General features: G+C 36.0%; 1 protein-coding gene across 3 annotated transcripts in view; it reads left to right on the top strand.

Annotated features, from left to right (window-relative positions):
• The window catches only part of LOC102251750 (chromosome unknown open reading frame, human C4orf33), a 21,205-nt gene extending 3,462 nt beyond the window's left edge, over positions 1-17,743 (top strand). Inside the window, exons 2-9 of one of the 3 annotated variants that reach the window (XM_014548997.1) lie at positions 6,397-6,402; positions 6,645-6,647; positions 8,782-8,971; positions 11,297-11,357; positions 14,708-14,759; positions 14,890-15,089; positions 15,393-15,462; positions 15,686-15,784. In XM_014548997.1, coding sequence (XP_014404483.1) covers positions 8,791-8,971; positions 11,297-11,357; positions 14,708-14,759; positions 14,890-15,089; positions 15,393-15,462; positions 15,686-15,769 — 648 coding nt within the window. In that variant the 5' untranslated portion in view covers positions 6,397-6,402; positions 6,645-6,647; positions 8,782-8,790 and the 3' untranslated portion in view covers positions 15,770-15,784. Of the gene's footprint in view, positions 1-2,818; positions 2,913-6,396; positions 6,403-6,644; positions 6,648-8,781; positions 8,972-11,296; positions 11,358-14,707; positions 14,760-14,889; positions 15,090-15,392; positions 15,463-15,685; positions 15,785-17,624 lie in introns of those variants that run through there. The other 2 variants (XM_014548996.1, XM_014548998.1) reach the window with 2 other exon arrangements.
• The last annotated feature ends 1,745 nt before the right edge of the window (positions 17,744-19,488 follow it).

The following is a 19,488-nucleotide window of genomic DNA, read 5'->3' as shown; positions in this document are numbered from 1 at the left end:
AGTCAGACTGGCGTCTTCAGAGGCCACACCAAGGCTGACCCGCTGGAGGCTTTCTGAGTGAGGACTCGGTAATCTCCAGAAACGAAGTACCGTCCTCACCCTCTCCGGTCTTTGGAGAAAGGAGACAGTTGTTTGAATATTTAACTGAGTAGCAATGAGGCATGTAGTTAGAAGTACTCCAAAAGCCCTGCAAATTCAGCAGTTGTTTCTCTAGAGATAACTTTCTTCCCCCAAAGGGGGAAAGACAAAAATTACATTTTTGCAAGAAAAGAATTAGGCAAAACTTTACATCTATGGGCGGATTACAATTCCCATTATTAAAAATTGATTTTGTCTGGATTTAAACCCTATCATTTTTTTTTCAACAGTTAGCATTGGAGGAAATTTCAATGCTAGCAATATAAATGTTAACTTGAACTAGCCAATAGTTTTAGTGCTTTTTAATAGACTGTTTTTATGGATTTAAGTAGTTTCACTAAACAGACATGTCATAGATGTAGCTCAATTTGGCTTTTTCTTTAACAGTTAAATTTTGTGGTCCTGTGCTCATAATGTTATATACACAAAGTAATGTTAGCAGAATGTATTGAGAAATTTAAAAAATTTGTTCAACGGTGTCCAAATAGGTACGTATTTAAAGTCCTGTTATGGGCTTTCTCCATATTCATTATTAAGAGAATATGATGGTCCCTTCCTCTAAAGTAGCGGTTCTCAACCTGTGGGTCGTGACCCCTTTGGGGGTTGAACGACCCTTTCACAGGGGTCGCCTAAGACCATCGGAAAACACATATATAATTACATATTGTTTTGTGATTAATCACTATGCTTTAATTATGTTCAATTTGTAACAATAAAATTGGGGGTCACCACAACATGAGGAACTGTATTAAAGGGTCGCCGCATTAGGAAGGTTGAGAACCACTGCTCTAAAGATTAATTATGTTAATTATGGAGGTATATCTAATGACCATACAAAAGTTTAATTTAGCTTTGAGTTAGTGAAGATTGAACTTAATTTGGCTTTTAGCAGCCATTAAGTTATCATTAAAACTTGTTGAAAGGAGAAATTGAGTGTGCAAGCTCCCACTCTTTTTCAAAGGTCAGTGTATGACTTTTTCTTCGTGAACTTCTCGCTGACTCCCCAAGGGCTTGCTTGTATCTCCTCTTACATTTGAACTTTGAATATTGTCATATTGTGGTTTAAGTTGGCATCAAACAAGTAGGTATAAACTTGATTCTACATTTACACTGAAAGTCGATAAGATATATTAGTGTTGGTGAAAGCAAAGAGCAAGCACATCCTGGATACCTCTAATCCTATATAGAAACAATAAGTCGACGCTGTTGATGGAGACAGTAAATGTAGGCAAATAGGTCGATAAATAATGAAACTGCTTGGACAGGTGGAACTGAACTAACCAGAACCAGGTGTACATCTCTAGAACACTTAACCATATTTTATGATCTCAAGGGTCGGTCAGACTACCTGTTTCATAGTCTTGTTTCCTATAAGATAACCACTTCAGTTCAAAAAGCACCAATAATACCCACCGGCACAAACTTTGAAATGAATTTCTTGCATGAACAGATGTATAAAACTAGAATAATAGGGTAGATATTTTTATTTTTTTAAAATATATATATTTCAGATTTTTTTATTACAGAGAGGAAGGGAGAGGGATAGATAGTTAGAAACATCGATGAGAGAGAAACATTGATCAGCTGCTTCCTGCACGCCCCCTACTGGGGATATGCCCGAAACCAAGGTACATGTCCTTGACTGGAATCGAACCTGGAACCCTTCAGTCCACAGGCTGACGCTCTATCCACTAAGCCAAACCGGTTAGGGCTGGGTAGATATTTTTAAAAATATTGTAAGTAAGTGAAGATTATGAGACTGAAAATATCCCTTATGCTCATGTAATTGAGTAAAATGTTAAAAATTTCAGAAAAAGCAAGTTTATAATCAATTCATGATCAATATATTCTACATATAACTTTTAAAAATGAAACTGTGAAAAGGTGAAATTTAGTCCAGCTTTTTACCCCTTCTATTTTTAAAAAAAATTTATTTTTACTGTTGTATTACAGATGTCCCCTTTTCTATATTTATTCTGTAATTTATATGGAGCAATACAGAACTACTCCATTATTGCAGAAAGAGGTCAAGATATAAAGTCATTTGAAAATCTACCTTTTCTGTTACCAAAGACAGCAGCTGTTATTTTCTTTTAAGAAAACACCCATGCCAACAATTGCTAGTCAAAGAACATTTTAGGACTTTTACTTTTCACTGTTGTTTAAATATAAATATAAATATATATAATATACTAATATGTAGATATATACAAATTTAATTCTTACAAAAACCTTTTAAAGTATGTGCTATTTTAAAATTATTTTATAACTTTCTGATTATAACAACTAGAAAGTGTCTGAATTGGGATTTGAATCCAGGCACTCTGGTTCCATTGTCACCATTGTTGACCACTATGTAGATGCCTCTCAGTAGAGTAATATAATTTACAGCTAGGGTAATACTATTTATAGCTGGTATAATATAATTTCCAGGTTTGGCTTATATAGCCAATTAGCATTTAGTTGCATTTAGTGAATTATCATTGTACATGTTCTATTTTAATCTTAATACTTTGCAGTTGATTTTAAAGTTGTTGCACAGGATTTATATTGTGGGGTTACTCTTCCATCTAGAAAACCATTCACACTTCAAGAGTCTTCAGATGTTCACTGATGGTCCTTCAACATTTTTCTTTCCTAGAAAAATCAGGTGTCTGCTTCAGTCCTCCAAGCTCCACCCCTAGAATGTGTAGGCAGCTGGGCGGAGCCTAAGCTGAGTCCTCTCCTGTGAAGTCAGCTGGATGTAGCAAGCCTGGTGGAGGAAGAGCTTCCTGGTCTGTGTTCTCTTATGTTTTTTTTGTTGTTGTTGTTGTTGTTGTTTTCTTTTTCATTCTCATTCCTTGCACCTCCCCCCATTCTTGTCCTTAGCTTTTTCTCTGGTAACTTATTTAGCTGCCTCCTCCTGCTGGCACAGTTTGCTCCCTCTTTCGGCCTGACTTCCTCATTTCTCCTTTTCTCTTTTAACTGGAGGGGAAGGTGTGTGTGTGTGTATGTGGAGAATGGAAACGGAAAAGAAATAAGTTTTGTAGAAAACTAAAGAAAATTTTGTGGAATTTGGAAATTGTCCTTGCAAAACGTTCTGCTGAGAAACACCTTTTCCATAATTCCCTTCTTTTAACCTCCGTGGAATTTCCCCCCTCTCCTAAGCTTTTAATACTCTGAACTTCTTTCTCCCCTTTCTCCCTTCACGTCCTTTTAAATGGCTTTGCATATAGGGAAAGCATGAAAATAATTTAAAATTAATTTTGACCTTTTTTGATGAAAGAGTAATTTGAAGAATAGCAGTTAAAATGTGGGGAAAAAACAGGATTAATAGTAAACATTCTTTTAAGAAAGTTTAAGAGCCAACATTAAAATTACATAGCAAGGTGGTGATCACCTTGAATGAATATATTCTTTAAGTAATGTTCCTAATATCCATTCTGACTTTTTAGACAGGTTCAGCATACATAATATAAAGGAGAAAAGAAAAGAGGTAGTTACCATACATTTTAAAGACACCTAGCCTTCGCTCTGACCAGTGTTTCTCAGTGGTTAGAGTGTCTGCCTGTGCATCAAAGGGTTGCAGGTTAGATCCCCAACCCAGGTTGGGGCTCTTGCCGCAGACAATGTGTCTCTTTCATCTCTCTCTCTCTCTCTCTCTCTCCCCCCCGCCTTCTACTCTCTCTAAAATGCAATGGAAAAAATATCCTTGGTTGAGGATTAACAAAAAAAAAAGAGAGAGACCTAGCCTTAAATTAGACTTTAACAAGAGTTTTAAATTATTCATGTATTTTTGAATAGTAATGTGTATCTATCATAGTATAAATTCAAATAGATAAAAAAATAAATAAACAATAAAGTGATATTGTTGAAAGTAAGTCTCCCTTCCTCCCCTGTGTTAGGTAGATCCAAAGAGGCAACCACTGCTGCCACTGGCTTGTTTATGCTTCCTGAGATACTGTATGCATTCACGCAATTAGTCTTCCTTTTTATTAATTGAATATTTACTTTTTTGCACCTTGCTTTTTTTCCACTTAGTATATTTTAGATGTATGTATAGAGGTGCCTCACTTTTTAACAGCTATGTAGTATTTCCTTATATGATATAGTATATTTTCTGTATCAGTCCTCTACTGATGGGTATTTAAATTGCTTACAACATTTTGTTATTCTAAACAACGTTGCAGTGAATATTTTTACACTTATGTTACTTTGAATATGTGCAGGTCTAATAACTTCTAGAACTAGAATTTTTGAGTCAAAGGACATTTGCATTTTTTATTTAGATAGCTATTGAGGGGTTGCCCTTGACAAAGGCCGTGCCAGTTATGCCCCAACAGCAGAGTGTGATTGCTTCTCAGTGTCCTCATTAGCATGTTATCAAACTTTCCGATCCTTGAAAATCTAAGTGAAGAATAGTAATTTATTTTTTTATTTTGCATTTCTTTAAAAACAATTTATTGATTGATTTCAGAGAGAGAAAGTGGAGGGGGATAGAGAAAGAGAGCAAGACAGAGAGACATTGATTTGGTGTTTTTATTTATGCATTCATTAGTTGCTTCTTGTATGTACCCTGACCGGAGATTGAACCCTCAACCTTGATGTCTCAGGTCAACACGCTACACTTTAACTAACATGCTACACACTAACCAACTTCTATCATTATAAGTGAAGTTGAACATTCTGCATTTTCTTTCTGTGGATTAGCTGTTCATATCTCTACCCATTTTTCTGTTGGGATTTTGGTCTTCTCCTTATTGACTTGTAGGAGCCCTTTAAAGATTAAATAAATTAGTTATTTGTCTGAAATATGAGTTGTAGATATTTTTCTCCAGACTATGTTTTGATTTTGAAATGGTGAGGGTTTTATTTTTTAGTGGGGATAGGCAGACTTCTGCTTTTAAGCCAAATGTATCTATCATTTTTTTTTTGTTTATATGTTCTGGATTTGGGGTTATATTTTAAAAGGCTTTTTCTACTATTGTCTTTTTTAAAATCCTCCCACTTTTTTCTTTCTTGTTTTTATATGGCTTGATTTTTATCTTTAAATCTTTGATTCATTTGAAACTTAGTTTGGTGTAGGGACCTAACTTTATTTCATTGGTCTGCAAAAATGAACCAATTGATAATGGACCTGGTTGATTAGCTCGACTCCCCATAGAAGTCTTTCTTATACTTTACTTCCCTAGCACCTGGCATGGTGCCTGAAAAAACTGTAAGTAGCTAATGAATCTTTGATAAACTAAATTGAAAGGAAATTTCTCGATATATCATCTCAGTTATCTGTCATTTTGGTATGTAGTGTTGAAAGAGAAAATGATACCACTAACACAGTTGATTTCTCCTTCATAAAACCTTAGAGTCATGAAATTTTAGATCCAGAGACTAGAACAATTATTCACTCAACAAATAACTGAGTTCCTGTTACAGGCATTCTATATGGGAAAGCAGAGACACTAAACAAGTAGGTCATGTGGTTTAAGTGCTGTGAGTCAAAATGGAGCAGTGCAGGGGCAATAGAGAATGACAGGGAGTCCAGTGCTACTGGAAGCACACCAACCTGTACTGAAAAAGTGCATTGACTATTTAATTGTCTGGGTACATGTGCAAACAAGAAATTGAAAGGTGGTGGAGGTTAAGCCTCAGGAGACAGTCTTGGGTATCCCCAGGGAGTTGAAGAGATAATCATTTGTCTCTTTCTGGGTCCATGCTATATTTAGATTAGACTGTAAACTAGTTGGCAAGACTGTAATTGTTAGGGTAATTTTACTATCAATATTATGCATGGTTGGACTGACACGAGTGTTCTCTAAGCAGATTAACAAATTTGTTGTTCAGATAAGAAAATAATGTAATTTTATGCAATTAAAGCCAAAACTATATTCTACCCTTGGTCATGTCAGCCATGACTCTCCTCCCTGATGGTGGAAGTCTAGTCAATATTTCTGGCAGTAATTTTCAAACAATGCTCAAAAAAAAAAAACACACAAAAAACTTAGGGGAAAAGGCATAAGGAACTGGTAGAAAGACTTGAGGTACCACTGTCTTGTACTCTTTGCTTTTATCTTTTAATCTCTTATCCTTCAGGTGAGATTAGATTTGGAAGTAATTTGAAATCTGACCACCATGTGTGCATGGAAGTGACAAGCCACTTTTAGGAGCTCATCACTGAATATGGCAATTAGAGATAGAGATGATTGTCTGAAAGAGCTGGAAGTTGAAAATTTTCTAGTGGAAACCCATTGAATAGAATCGGGGACCCTTTAATGTGTGCAGCATTTTGTGAATATGATGTTTGTATGGAGAATGAGTAAATCTACTAACATTTCTTAGTCGCTGAGCTATGTTTTGCCAGGATTGTCAAATTCCAAGTTAGGAAAATAGCATGTTCCCTCAGTATATTGCCACCAGAATCAGCTTTAATGAGCATTTCTAATATCTTGATTTATTCTTATTTCTTCCTATATGCAATAAGAAGATACTTACCAAAATTTGGGGTAGAGGATATAGATTTATTTTTGAAGAAGGTATCTAGATATTTTAACTAAAGAAAATAAATGTATTATTAATGTTTTATTCCATGCAGGTCAGGACTAAAGTCCACATAAATCAGGATCAATTTATATTTATAGTCTTATCACTCACTGAGCTTATTTCAATATAAATTGTTAAACTTATCCTTTTCTAATATGCTTTTACTTGCAAATGGGTTGTAATACCAGAACTACTTTTTAATTTTAGAGTTTATCTCCCATTGACTCCCTCCAACCTCTCCCCCCCACCCTTGCCCCAGGTCTTCAGCACCCTATTGTATGTGTTCATGGGTTATGCATATATGCATACAAAGTCATTGGTTGACTACCTCCCCCCCCTCACCTTCCCCCCCACCTTCCCTCGGAGATTCCACACTCTGTTCCATGCTTCCAGTGTTTATTGCTTTTAGAGAGAGAGGAAGGGAGAGAGGGGGAGAGATAGAGATAGAGATAGAGACAGAGGACACTGATGTGAAAGAAACATCTATTGGTTGCCACCATATGCACCTGACTGGGTGTAGAAACTGCAACCTAGGTATGTGCCCTGACTGGAAATGGAACCTGCAACCTTTTGGTGTATGGGATGATGCTCCAACAACTGAGCCTGGCCAGGGCACTACATACTTCAGAAAAAGGTTTTCAGAGATGTTGGATTCCTTATGTGACACAGAGCTTATATATTTGGATCTTCCAATGCTTGACACATAGCTAGTACTCCATACACATTCAATGAAATAAATGTATTGAAAATTTAGTACTTTACTACTTGCAATAAAAATAACATATGAAATAAGGAAATGCCTTCAAAGATTTCAGGTATATAAATTTCAGTGTGAAAATATCATCATTTACTAATCAAGATTCTCCTCTGAACATGGCATATGAATCTAGTATAATTTGGAGAATTCACTACCCTTAAAATAAGGTTTTCATCTACCTCCAGATTCCTAAAATGACTCCATCTGGGTAAACATGGCTGGCATTGTTTCAATTTCTTGATTTGCCTGCTATGTGACCTTCAACAAGTCAGTTTCTCCTTTTGTATTGAGGATAATAATAGTTCATCTGCTAGTTTCTAGTGAAATTAAATCAGATAATGTTTATAAAATGCCCAATTTGTAGTTTTCAACAATATGTAATTTTATTAATATAATAATGTGTCCTTCCATTTAATCTTTGGAAAAACAGTATAAAATGCAAATACTGCTTGTGTCACTTTTTGATATTTCAAGTGTTAAATGACCAAAGTGCTTGATTAATCTCTTTTCACCCTTAGAAAAATGGAAAAAGAATCTGTCAGCATTTAAACTTTGAAATAGACTAAGAAGCCCAGCTATTAGCAGGCTCAGAGGTTGAGAGCTGACCCAGGAACCAAGAGGTCACAGGTTCAATTCCCCGTCAGGGCACATGCCCACATTGCGGGCTTGATCCCCATAGGGGACATGCAGGAAGCAGCCAGTCAATGATGTTTCTCTCTCGTGGATGTTTCTATCTCTCTATCCCTCCCCCTTCCTCTCTCTCTAAAATCAATAAAAACACATTTAAATTTTTTTGAAATAGATTAAGAAAATCTATACCCTGAGAACAAGGAAGACAATATTAAAGTTTACTAACCTTCAAGTAGTTGGAGTCCCCTTCCCCCCCCAAAAAAAACAGAGTTTTAACCAAAAGAATAGGTACTAACAGAAATGCTTCTGCTGAATGATAGAATATTTTATTCAAATTGAATTTTATTTTAAAGATCTTGGTTCTCAAGGGACCCAATAGTTTAGACACCTGCACATTTTACAGTAAATGACAAAGAATGGCATAAAAACTCATAATGCTTATAGTTGTTAAGTACATGAACAGTTTCTGCAGTGGGCTTAATTACAGTTGTAAAAAGAAACAATTTTGGGTCTAGACTTAAAGTCTCAAAGCTTTTTGGGTCCAACTACCTATTTTATGGTAAAACTCAGTGTCCATTATTTTGCCATAGCACAAATGGCCTTTGGACTCTCAGAACCCTCTTCTCGTCACGCTGCTGTCGTCCTGCTGGCTTATTGGAAATTTTCACTTCATTTCTGACTAAAGAAAACATTTCTATATTGTTAAAGAGTTTGTTTTAATATGTCTTTTTTTTCTTTAGTGTCTAAAGATGGATTTTAAAATTGAACACACTTGGGATGGTTCTCCAGTGACGCATGAACCAGTGTTTGTCAGGCTGAACCCAGGTGATGGAGGAGTGATGTTGAAAGTTAGTGCTCCATTTTTCAATGATCCTCCAGCCCCGCTTGGAGAACCAGGAAAGCCTTTCAAGGGACTGTGGGATTATGAAGGTAAGTGGAAGTACGGTGTTTTATTGCAGACATAAATCTTTTTATAATAACCTCTCACAGAGCTATTATTTTATCTTGCTGTAAGGAAGTGAGTGCTTCTGAGCAACTGACATATGCAGTGTGTGATATTTCCTACCAATCTCTCATTCTGACTTTTTCACCATTACCTATGCGACTTTAACTCTATAACTAGAACAGTGAAAAATGGCAATTACAAATCCAGACTTCCAAATTGCTGCCATATGTCCTTCCTTTACTTCTGTTACCTAGTCTGAGAAGAGTTCAGCATTCTTGTTTTGTCTTCAGATTGCCACTTTAACCTTATAAACTTTCTTGATGGAAGTTTTAGGGTGTTTTACTTATTATAGAAACACTATCAACTTCAATATGAAATGTAGTTTTTATTTTATATGTACTGACAAGTAATCTCACATATCAAACGAAGGTTAAAAGACACCATAAAATTACACTTTCAGGTTTGCTATATGATTCCCGTCTAATGTCTCCTAATTAAGCTACCAAACTTATCTTTGTAAAAAGACTCTTTATGATGCCATTCCCCAGGTCACAAGCCATTACTATTCCTGAGATAAAGTTCAAATCCTTCCTTTAAACTTTCTGGGGACTCATGAATGGGGCTATCATATTCAACCAAAACCTCTTGATTTCTAAAAGGCTACTATCCATGCACATTCTCACCCATGTACCTTTTCTCATTCTATTCCTTCTGCGTCTAATGCACATAGTCTAAATCAAGTTCCATTTATTCAAAGAAACCTTTTTTTTAAAATTGATTTTAGAGAGGGTTGGGGAAAGAGAGAAAGAGAAACAGCCATGTGAGAGAGACACAGTGTTCAGTTGCCTCTCGAATGCACCCTGACCGGGGATTGAACCCACAACCTAGGTATGTGCCCTGACTGGAAATTGAACCCGTGACCAGGTATATGCCCTGACCTGGGATTGAACCCATGTCCTTCCAGTGCACAGGACAGCACTCCAACCAACTGAGCCATATCGTCCAGGGCCAAAGAAACCTTGGATGATTCTTCTAGTCCCTACTAACATCTACTTTATACCATCTGTATGCCATGCATTTTGTCAAGATTAATTTATAAAATGTTAACCATATGTTGTCTATTACTGATACAGAGCTTATATATATCAGCTTCCCATTGGTGTACACACCAGTGGGACTTATCTACTCAACAAGTCCCAAACTCAACTTATCCACTTTTCTCATAAACCTGCTCTTTCCCTAATTGCCCAGTCTCAATCAATGGCAGTCAAATACATCAAATCACTGAACATAGAAATGTGAATTTTTTCGAAGATATTCTCTCTCACTCTCTATGTTTGGATTTATCTACTAAGTCCTACCAATTTTCCCTCCTAAATGTTTCTCTATTTCAGTACCCCTTCTTCATTTCCATCATCTCTTTATCATCTTTTACCTCAAATAGGACAGAGACTTCTAAATAGTCTTTGCCCTTAAGTTTATCCTTCTCTATTGAAAGCCAGAGTGATCTATCAATAGGGGAACAAGGGGACCTCTGTAATACTTTCAACAATAAAGATACATTTAAAAAGAAAAATTTAAAGTCATCATTCAGCTACTTAAAAACCTTCTCAGGCTTCTGCTCCTCCCCAGATAAGTTCTTCTTAATATGATTTCTATATAAGATTTTTCATGACCCTGGCCCCTTATTCTCTTTGCAGCATTGAAAGGTTTACTTATTTGCTGATTTGGTTATTGCTCTGTAGCCTACTTGTCAAATATCATGGATATGTTTTCATATCAAAAAATATTTAACTGTCTTTGATTTTAATGGTTCCATACATAGAATACATAAATTCCATAATTTATATGGTAGCTTTCCTATATAATAGAAGATTTATTTATATAATAGGCAATGATCCTATATAATAGGAGATAACCATTTAGGTAATATCTAATTTTTGAGCAATACTTTGATGACTAGCATTATATTTACTTATTTTTCTAGTTGTCTGATTATTTCCTTAAGATAGATTATCAGAAAAAGATAATTGGCCTAAAGTCTATATGATAATGTTGATTTCTTTACAACCTCACCAGCACTAGGCTTTACTCATCTTTTTAATTTATGGCAATCTGATATGGAAAAATTTGATGGTGATTTATTTCTAAGCAATGTCTATTTATTTTCTTTGTCCCTTTCCCTACTGAGGATACAGCTATAATTAAAAATAATGAGTTAATTTATTTTATACTCTAAAGGAATAAATAAATAATTTTTGTTGAAGCATAATTAAATTCTCAATATTTTATATCTCTGTTTTCAAAAGTTGTAGAAGCATTTTTCTTGAATGACATAACTGAACAGTACTTAGAAGTTGAACTTTGCCCGTAAGTATAAAATTTTTTTTTCTAACTCATTACTATATTACTTGAACACATTGTTTTCTAAGTATAAATCATGTGGTCATAGTAAAAATTTACTAATTTCAATAAACTAGGGCAAATGCCAATCTGAACCATGTATAATTTCTTATTTTCAAATAACTGTGTAATTTAAAATGTATGTTTAAAACAGGTTTGGCAAAAGTAGGTTTAAAGTTGTGAGTATACAAAACAGAGTTTATTTTTATATTATTATTTATTAATTATTGTATTATTTCCCATACAAACAATTGTAAGCCTACTTTTGTCACACTCTGTATATATTACAGATATTTGAAAATAGTACGTTGATGTTATTTTCATTTTACGATGTAGTTGGTCTTTTTAATAAATTTGAAAATAATTTTTTTTGCAAATGAATATTATAATAAAACAGAAACTCATTATTTATTCTATAAATTGGCATTATGTCCTAGCTACTCAGAAATAGAGACGTATAGATATAATAAATTAAACTAATTTATGAAAATGTTTCTTTTAGGAAATTTTTTAAATAACTACATTACACTTTCATTTTATGTATTTGTTAATAATGTATTCACGTGTTTCTTCATTTATTCCTCATTTTTTTAAATTTAAATTCTTTATTGTTTAAAGTATTAAATGAGTCTCCTTTCCCCCCCATTGACCTCTCCCTGGCCACCCCCATCCCCCAGCACAAGCCCTCACGCCCCTACTGTCTGTGTCCATTGGTTATGCTCATGTGCATGTGTACAAGTCCTTTGGTTGATTTCTTACCCCCTCACCCCCCGCCTTCCCTCATAGGCTGTACAGTAGTCCTCATTTATTTATTGAGTGTGTACTATGTCACTTTGTGTTCAGTGCCAGGGATAAATCACACATGGTTTTTGCTAGACTTATTTAAAGTGTTAACCTTGGACTCTCTTTGTTCAAATTTAACCATTCCTTTGGTAACCTTCTTTACCTAGTTGACAATATTTGTCCTGTAGATATGAAAAAATGAATTTATGCCCACCTCTCATCTATATTATAACAAATTTTAAGTTAGTAAAATATTGAGTAATGAATATTTTTTTTGTATTGTGATTATCCTTTTAAATGGCATTTAAATGTCTTTCAGTATCTAGTATCCATTAGCCTTTGTCCCTTTGTAGGCTGGGCAGAAGTTCCAAACAATCAATTTAAACAAAATTTTAGGTATCATTTTCTTTTCCCTTAATTTGATTTTTTCGCTAACTCTAATGTGGAAAATGTAGCTGTTTCCAATTATATTTTTCAGAGGAATAACCTAGTATCTTTGTATGTTACCTTTCAACTAACATGCCAAAATATTTTATTGAAAAATATGATTGTCATAAACTGTCACATGAGTAAAAAAAATATTCATCCATTGTGTGATTATTTTCACCATACAGGTGAGAAAGCTAAGGCAAATAGATTTATAACTTGTCTACAAGACAGTAAAAAACTTGGATCTACTAGAATTCTAAAGTTTCATTCTTGGTTTTACTTTTATTAGATAAAAATACCAGTTTATTTTCATAAAGAGATTACTTAGCACTGGATGAATAGGATAATTAGATTCTCTTTTGTTAAGATATTACATAATAACTATTATGTACAAAATTAATAAGTTCTAAAAATTTAAAAAATCCTTAAAGTAGTTTGGTTTCATATATATCAGGACAATCAATAATCAAGAATCAAGGTTTTGCTTCAGGCAATCAATTCCTGTAACAATTAGTCTCTAGGAAAACAATGTGAAGAATATTATTGTTTTCATTTACAAGAACTTTTACTTCTCCTAGGATATTATTAAGCTTGCATCATAACAATAAAAATAAGCAGAGGAAAGAATACTTGTCATGTGTTAGAATAGTTTTCGGAAGGAAATCCTCCCTGAAAAGCTTACAATAGACTATCTGGATAGAAGTGTTTAGATATAGTCTTTTCCAGAGACAATAAATTTCTTTCATGTAACTACTCGAAAATCTTTGATTCTTATTGACCCGGCTAGTCCCAATTATGCTCTTTTATTAGACTTTCCTTTTGAGGATATGTTGTGTTTCTCTTTGAAAATGTGACATTGGTGTCTGAACTAATGGTAGAAAGCAGGAAAACACAAGAGGCAGACAGATACAGTTTTAGACAACCTATATTTTATATTTTCTTTATTCCTCATGAGCTTCAATACAGTTTTCTTATAGAAATAACCTTTAGTAAAGTTGTTGGATTCACCTGGAAATTGGTGCCAGCTTCTCTTAGGGTACTTTTGTTTTTGAAACTAGTTTTATTATAAACTAGAGGCCGGCCCAATGCACGAAATTCGTGCAAGAATAGGCCTTTTTTCCCCAACCTATCAGCACCGGCTTCCCTCTGGCACCTGAGACTCGGGCTTCCCCCAAAGCCCCAGCTTCCTCTGGAAGGACTCTGGTCTAATTAGCATATTGCGCTTTTATTATTATAGATGCCAAATACTATAATATCCCCCACCCCTTTGCTGAGTTTTCATCTTCTGACTGAAATCTTTTATATAATTTTATATTTAAATAATATAAAAAGCAATCTGAACATGTGTAGCTTTTTAAAAATATATATATTTTATTGATTTTCTACAGAGAGGAAGGGAGAGGGATAGAGAGTTAGAAACATCAATGAGAGAGAAACATCAATCAGCTGCCTCCTGCACACCTTCTACTGGGGATGAGCCCACAACCAAGGTACATGCCCTTGCCCAGAATTGAACCTGGGACCCTTCCATCCGCAGGCTGACGCTCTATCATAAGTCTTTGTTTTAATATGGTTGCAAATATAAAAAAATTTCTATATGTGACATGGCACCAGAGTTAAGGTAGGGTTTTTCAAAATGCTGACACGCCGAGCTCAAAAGGTTCGCCATCACTGGGTTAGGGCCATGTGTAGCTTTTGACTATAATCATCTGGAAAATGATGGCATTTCTAAGTAACTGAACACTGGCTCTTCCTATAATTATCCAGTATTCAATTTGCATCTTTTTTTTTTAATTGATTTCAGAGAGGAAGGGAGAGGGAGAGAGAGATAGAAACATCAGTGATGATAGCGAGTCATTGATTAGCTGCCTCGTGCACGCCCCCTACTTGGGACCAAGCCCTCAACCTGAGCATGCGCTCTTGACCGGAATCGAACCTGGGACCTTTTAGTCCACAGGCCGACACTGTATCCACTGAGCCAAACTGGCTAGGGCCATCTTTTGATTATTTGGAAATTTAGTTACATACATTGCAGATATAAAGAATAGTGAAGAAAATAATGTTTGTTTCTTTCATACACTCATGAGGAATTTTAATTTCCACAGCCATGGACAACATTTGGTGCTTTTATTATCTGGAAGAAGAAATGTGTGGAAAGTAAGTAAATAAAAATATGAGACAAAGTTCTTAAGTGTATAAGATCTATGTATACATTATAATATTTAATATATATGTTTAACTTATAAATCTGAATTTACCTTTTATATTTCACATATCATTTCTGTAGCAAGAACTTGCTCTATCATTCGAAGTGTCCAGAGGAGAGACAAAATGGGAAGGCAGAGCTTATCTTCCTTGGAGTTATTTTCCACCAAACGTGACAAAATTCAATTCATTTGCAATTCATGGATCTAAAGATAAAAGAATCTATGAAGCTCTTTACCCTGTACCTCAGCATGAACTGCAACCAGGACAAAAACCTGATTTGTAAGTAGAAAATGAATGAAGATATGTTCCAACTGTGAGGGGTTTTTTGGAAATTAATTTTTGGTAGAGCAGTGATAACATTTTTCAGTCAAAGGAGACATGTGTACAAGCACCTAGTAGGGTACTGTGTTCCCTGATGGTTCTTAGTAAATACTTGACAGACTGTAGACCCGCTTAGTCTCTCTCACTGCTATAAGTACAGCACTTATGTTTCCATGGCAATATGAGAAAAATCTTGCTTAGTGAATATTGCAACAGCTGTTATAGAAGTATTGTTACAAACTCATTTATCATCCCTTTCAGAGCTGACTGGCCAGAGACATTCAGATTCAAAGGGTTAATAAATTCTTTCCCTTGCTGCTTGAGAATATCACCTTCAATTAACTCTCTAGCTGTCTTCCCTTAGTAACCTTATAAGGATAAAAATGTCAACTAGGTTTCTGGGCAACATAACTTATAACAAAGATGACTCCTTATTGCTAAATTTCATCTGGACAGATAGTTTTATGAATAAATTATAAATACCTGACGGGGACAGCATTGCTTTGGATTTCCCTTTAACAGTCATATTCTCTGTGGAGACCCTAGAAGCTATGCCTGTGGACTTATTACAAGAGATATTGGCCCCTGTGGGCACCAGGCATGTAAGCCCAGGTATCTCCTACACTTGCCCAATTTGAGTCGTATCTCTTTGAAGCTGTCACCTAAGGAGAATATAGCTCCTGTCCAGCCATATGAACGCCTCATGGATTGCAGCAAGCTTTACTCCCTTGGGAAAGCCAGATTCTGTCCTAGGGCAAGCTGGGATTCCTGCTCTCTAGCTCTCTGAGTGTACTCAGTGTGGCCAAGACAGCTGGCGAGTGTGTGTGTTCAGAAGAGCTAACAGACAATTGAGGACCTTTCACAGAGTGATAGGAAAGCATTCTGGAGACCCATGTATGGGAGGATGAGAAGCAGTGGTAAGATTTATTGTAGAAGCAAAATCAAAGGACTGCCCTGGATTCAGCTCTGTCCCGCTGTGAAAGAAGTCCAGCCTTGTCTTCATCAAGTCAAGAGCAAAGGCCAGTGCCCATGAATTCTGTGCCATTGGTTCAGTCAAGTTCAGTCCCTGTCCTCACTGACTCGCTTAGTCTGTGTTCCCAGCTGTGCTCTGGCTGGCGCTGTGCCATGGTCACCATCTTGGTCTCTATTGGGCAAGCGCTTACCTCCCCCAGCACCATCTTGGCTTCTACTGGGCATGTGTCCAGCAGAGGAATTTCTCCAGCTGTTTTTCTTCTTCCCCTAGTAATGACCAATAATGGACCTTCCTGTCCTCTTCAGGGATTAGGCCCCGATACAGCAGGCCCCTGGGGAGCCTGTGAATGTTCAACCTCCTACTGAAGCAGGCTCAGTGTCCGATTCAGCTTCCTAGTTTATTATACTTAATAATGTCTGATTCCTTTGCTCCCTTCCTTTATTAATATCTAGCTATCTTTGCTAACACTCGTGGACTTTGCACCATGGCGGACTGACTCTCCTGTCATTTTACCCCTGAAAATGCTGTCCTTCATTTCCCTGTTTGCCTTCTCCTTCCTGTCATACTCTTTCTTCACTCACTTTGCCTTCATCTCTTCTAGCCTATTCCTTTTTTTCTGCCTGACACACTTTGCGCTCTTTCCTCTTTTCTCCCCAGTCCTGACACTTCCTAACTAGCCTCCCTTCTTTTCTCTTAACCTTCACTGTTGGTTCCTGAACCTCTTCATCTGGGATTGACAGTTGAGACTCAAACTGGTTCAGTCTGGCCAGGTAAGCAGAATGGGCCCAGGATCTAAATGCAAGTGACTCAGGGCCCTTATATCAAGATGGCTTGTTTCTCTGGCTCTTTACCAGCTAATATCTTCTTATATTTTATCCCCTTAGTGCTATAATATGTTCGACTCCTCAATGTATTTGTTATTGGAGGCTTACCCTAGGTAAAAGTGCGACTATGCCGTTGGCCAGGGCCCAGCCAAGGCAGTGATCCGCTGCAGAGCTGAGTTCCACTGCAGCATGTTAGCTAAACCTTTCTCTGCCAATTAAACCACAATAGAAATCTCCATAATAGTTAAAGGACGTTCCCAGGAAGAAAAGAGCTAGGATTAACACTCTTTCAACCTCCTTTGCTTGGGCAAAGGAGTCTATCCTCTTATCTATGGAGCTGAAACTTCTAAAATAGTAGTTTAGAAGTTTAGAAACTTCTAAAATATAAAGTATGTCAAAGTTTAAATGTAAAAACATCTGTAAAAATATAATATGATTTGTTTAAGGCTAAATGAAATGAGTCAGGTTTTGAGGATACATTTTAAGTGCTTTGGGATGTGGGTGAATGTTTTCAGAGCTTAATGTTTGAGAGCTAGAGTGAGAAAATTATACATACAGAATATATCTTACCTTTGGTGTTCTTAAAATAGAATGTTGTCCTATCACAGATGTGACAGAATGAATAGCCTTTCAGGTCACCTATTTTTCAAACGCATAATTTATTTCAATTCCCACCTTCTTTTTCTTTCCATTTAGCCACCGTCTGGAATACTTCAAGCCTTTCAGTTTTAACACACTGCTTGGAGAAGAATGGAAACAACCAGAATCTGACCTGTGGCTAACAGAGAAACCTGATGTATAGGAGTATAGTAGATGACCATATCAATCATTTCTTCTCTATACTTTTTAAGGTAAATCATCCTATATAATAAAAGCGTAGTATGCAAATTGTCCCCTCGACAGGGAGTTGTCTGGGAGGTCAACCAGGGGGCGGGGCCGGCCAGGGGAAGGGAGGGAGGCCCCGGCCAGCAGCCAGCAGCCGCTAGGGACCCTACCAGTGCATAAATTTCGTGCACTGGGCCTCTAGTAATAAATATAACCTCTTTCAAGTATAATGTGAAAACATTTCAACAATAAATATTTTCATAAAGGTCAATGAAAATATAGTATTTCTCTGACAAATTTTGTGTAAATTAACAAGAAAATGGAAAGTTTGTAGATTATTATATCTATAAAGTTAAAATTTTTCTTACAGTCATTTAGTCCAGGAGCCACAGTGTCAATGAATTCTGTCATCTGCTTCACATCATCCTTACACTAAATATCCCTGACTCTGTCAATCAAATCATTATTTCTCTTCTCACTTCCCTAAACCTTAGCTAGCCTGAGATAGGAAAATCTTATTTTCACATTTTTGAACTCCATGTACATTAATTCTTTACTCAGAATCTTTTGTCCATTCTTGAACTGGGTAGAAAACAAGGATATATTTCAGTTGAACAGGAAATCCACATCTGTTAAGGCATCATTAAGATACATGTGTTATTTAAATTAGCTATTTTTCCTGTCTTATGACTATTTTTACTTTGTAGAAGAAATGGAATTCAGATAACAGCTCTGCTTTTATTTATAAAGAAATGCCATTTTCTGAATGCTAGTAAACCATGTGTTGAATGTACTCATTTTGTAAACATCAAAACATCATGGTCTACAAATTTTAAAATTTCTGTTATTACATATTTCAGAGCTAGAAGCAATCTAGTAAATCATTTATGAACTTCTCTACCTGTTCCTTCTCCAGCATTCTAAACTTAAATAATTAGCAGTTTTGCAGAAGAAACTTTAAAAAGAGAAATCTTTATTGTTGAAAGTATTACATATATCCCCTTCTTCCCCCCAATTGACCCCTTCTAATCCAACCCTGCCTCCCACCCCAGGCCTTCACTACACTATTGTCAGTGTCTATGGGTTATGAATATATGCATACAAGTTCTTTGGTTGATCTCTAGAAACTTTATTACTTATGCAGATACCTAGTTCCTACCCACTACATACGTTCTCCTGTTCTTTACTGACAGTACATTAATTTTTAGGGGCTCTACTCAAAAACTACATTTTCCCAGATGCCTTTGCAGATAGAAATGACTCTATAAAACAGTTCACATCAATGAGATATGAGTATATAGTATCCTGTGGGGCTTAAAGAAAAGATGCTTTAAAGATGAAAGACTCAGCTGCCATACACATTTTGTCCTTCGCCCTCCCCTTCCTTTTTCCTGAGTTGCAGAATGAATCCCTGAGGTAACACACTAGCTTCATTGTGTCAGCAAGGAGCCAACCCAGGAATAGGTAGTTGAGTAGAAAGACAAAGGAGCCTGGGTTCTGAACTATGCAATAGAGTAATCTATCTGGACTATCCAGCTATATAGGAGAGAATAAATGTCTAATTTGTTTTCCCCAAAGTGATTTATTGATTCACTGCAATCCAAGTTTAAAATCCTAGAAGGCTTTTTGGGGATAGAAATTGACAAGATGATTCAAATTTTGTGTGGAAATGCCAAAACAGTTTTGAAACACAATGAAGTTGGAAGACATATACTAACTGAATCAAGACTTGTTA

This window comes from Myotis brandtii, unplaced genomic scaffold (assembly GCF_000412655.1).
Source record: "Myotis brandtii unplaced genomic scaffold, ASM41265v1 scaffold53, whole genome shotgun sequence".
Taxonomy (NCBI): Eukaryota; Metazoa; Chordata; class Mammalia; order Chiroptera; family Vespertilionidae; genus Myotis; species Myotis brandtii.
Note: the sequence above shows the minus strand (reverse complement) of the source record. Positions and strands in the feature narration are given on the sequence as shown.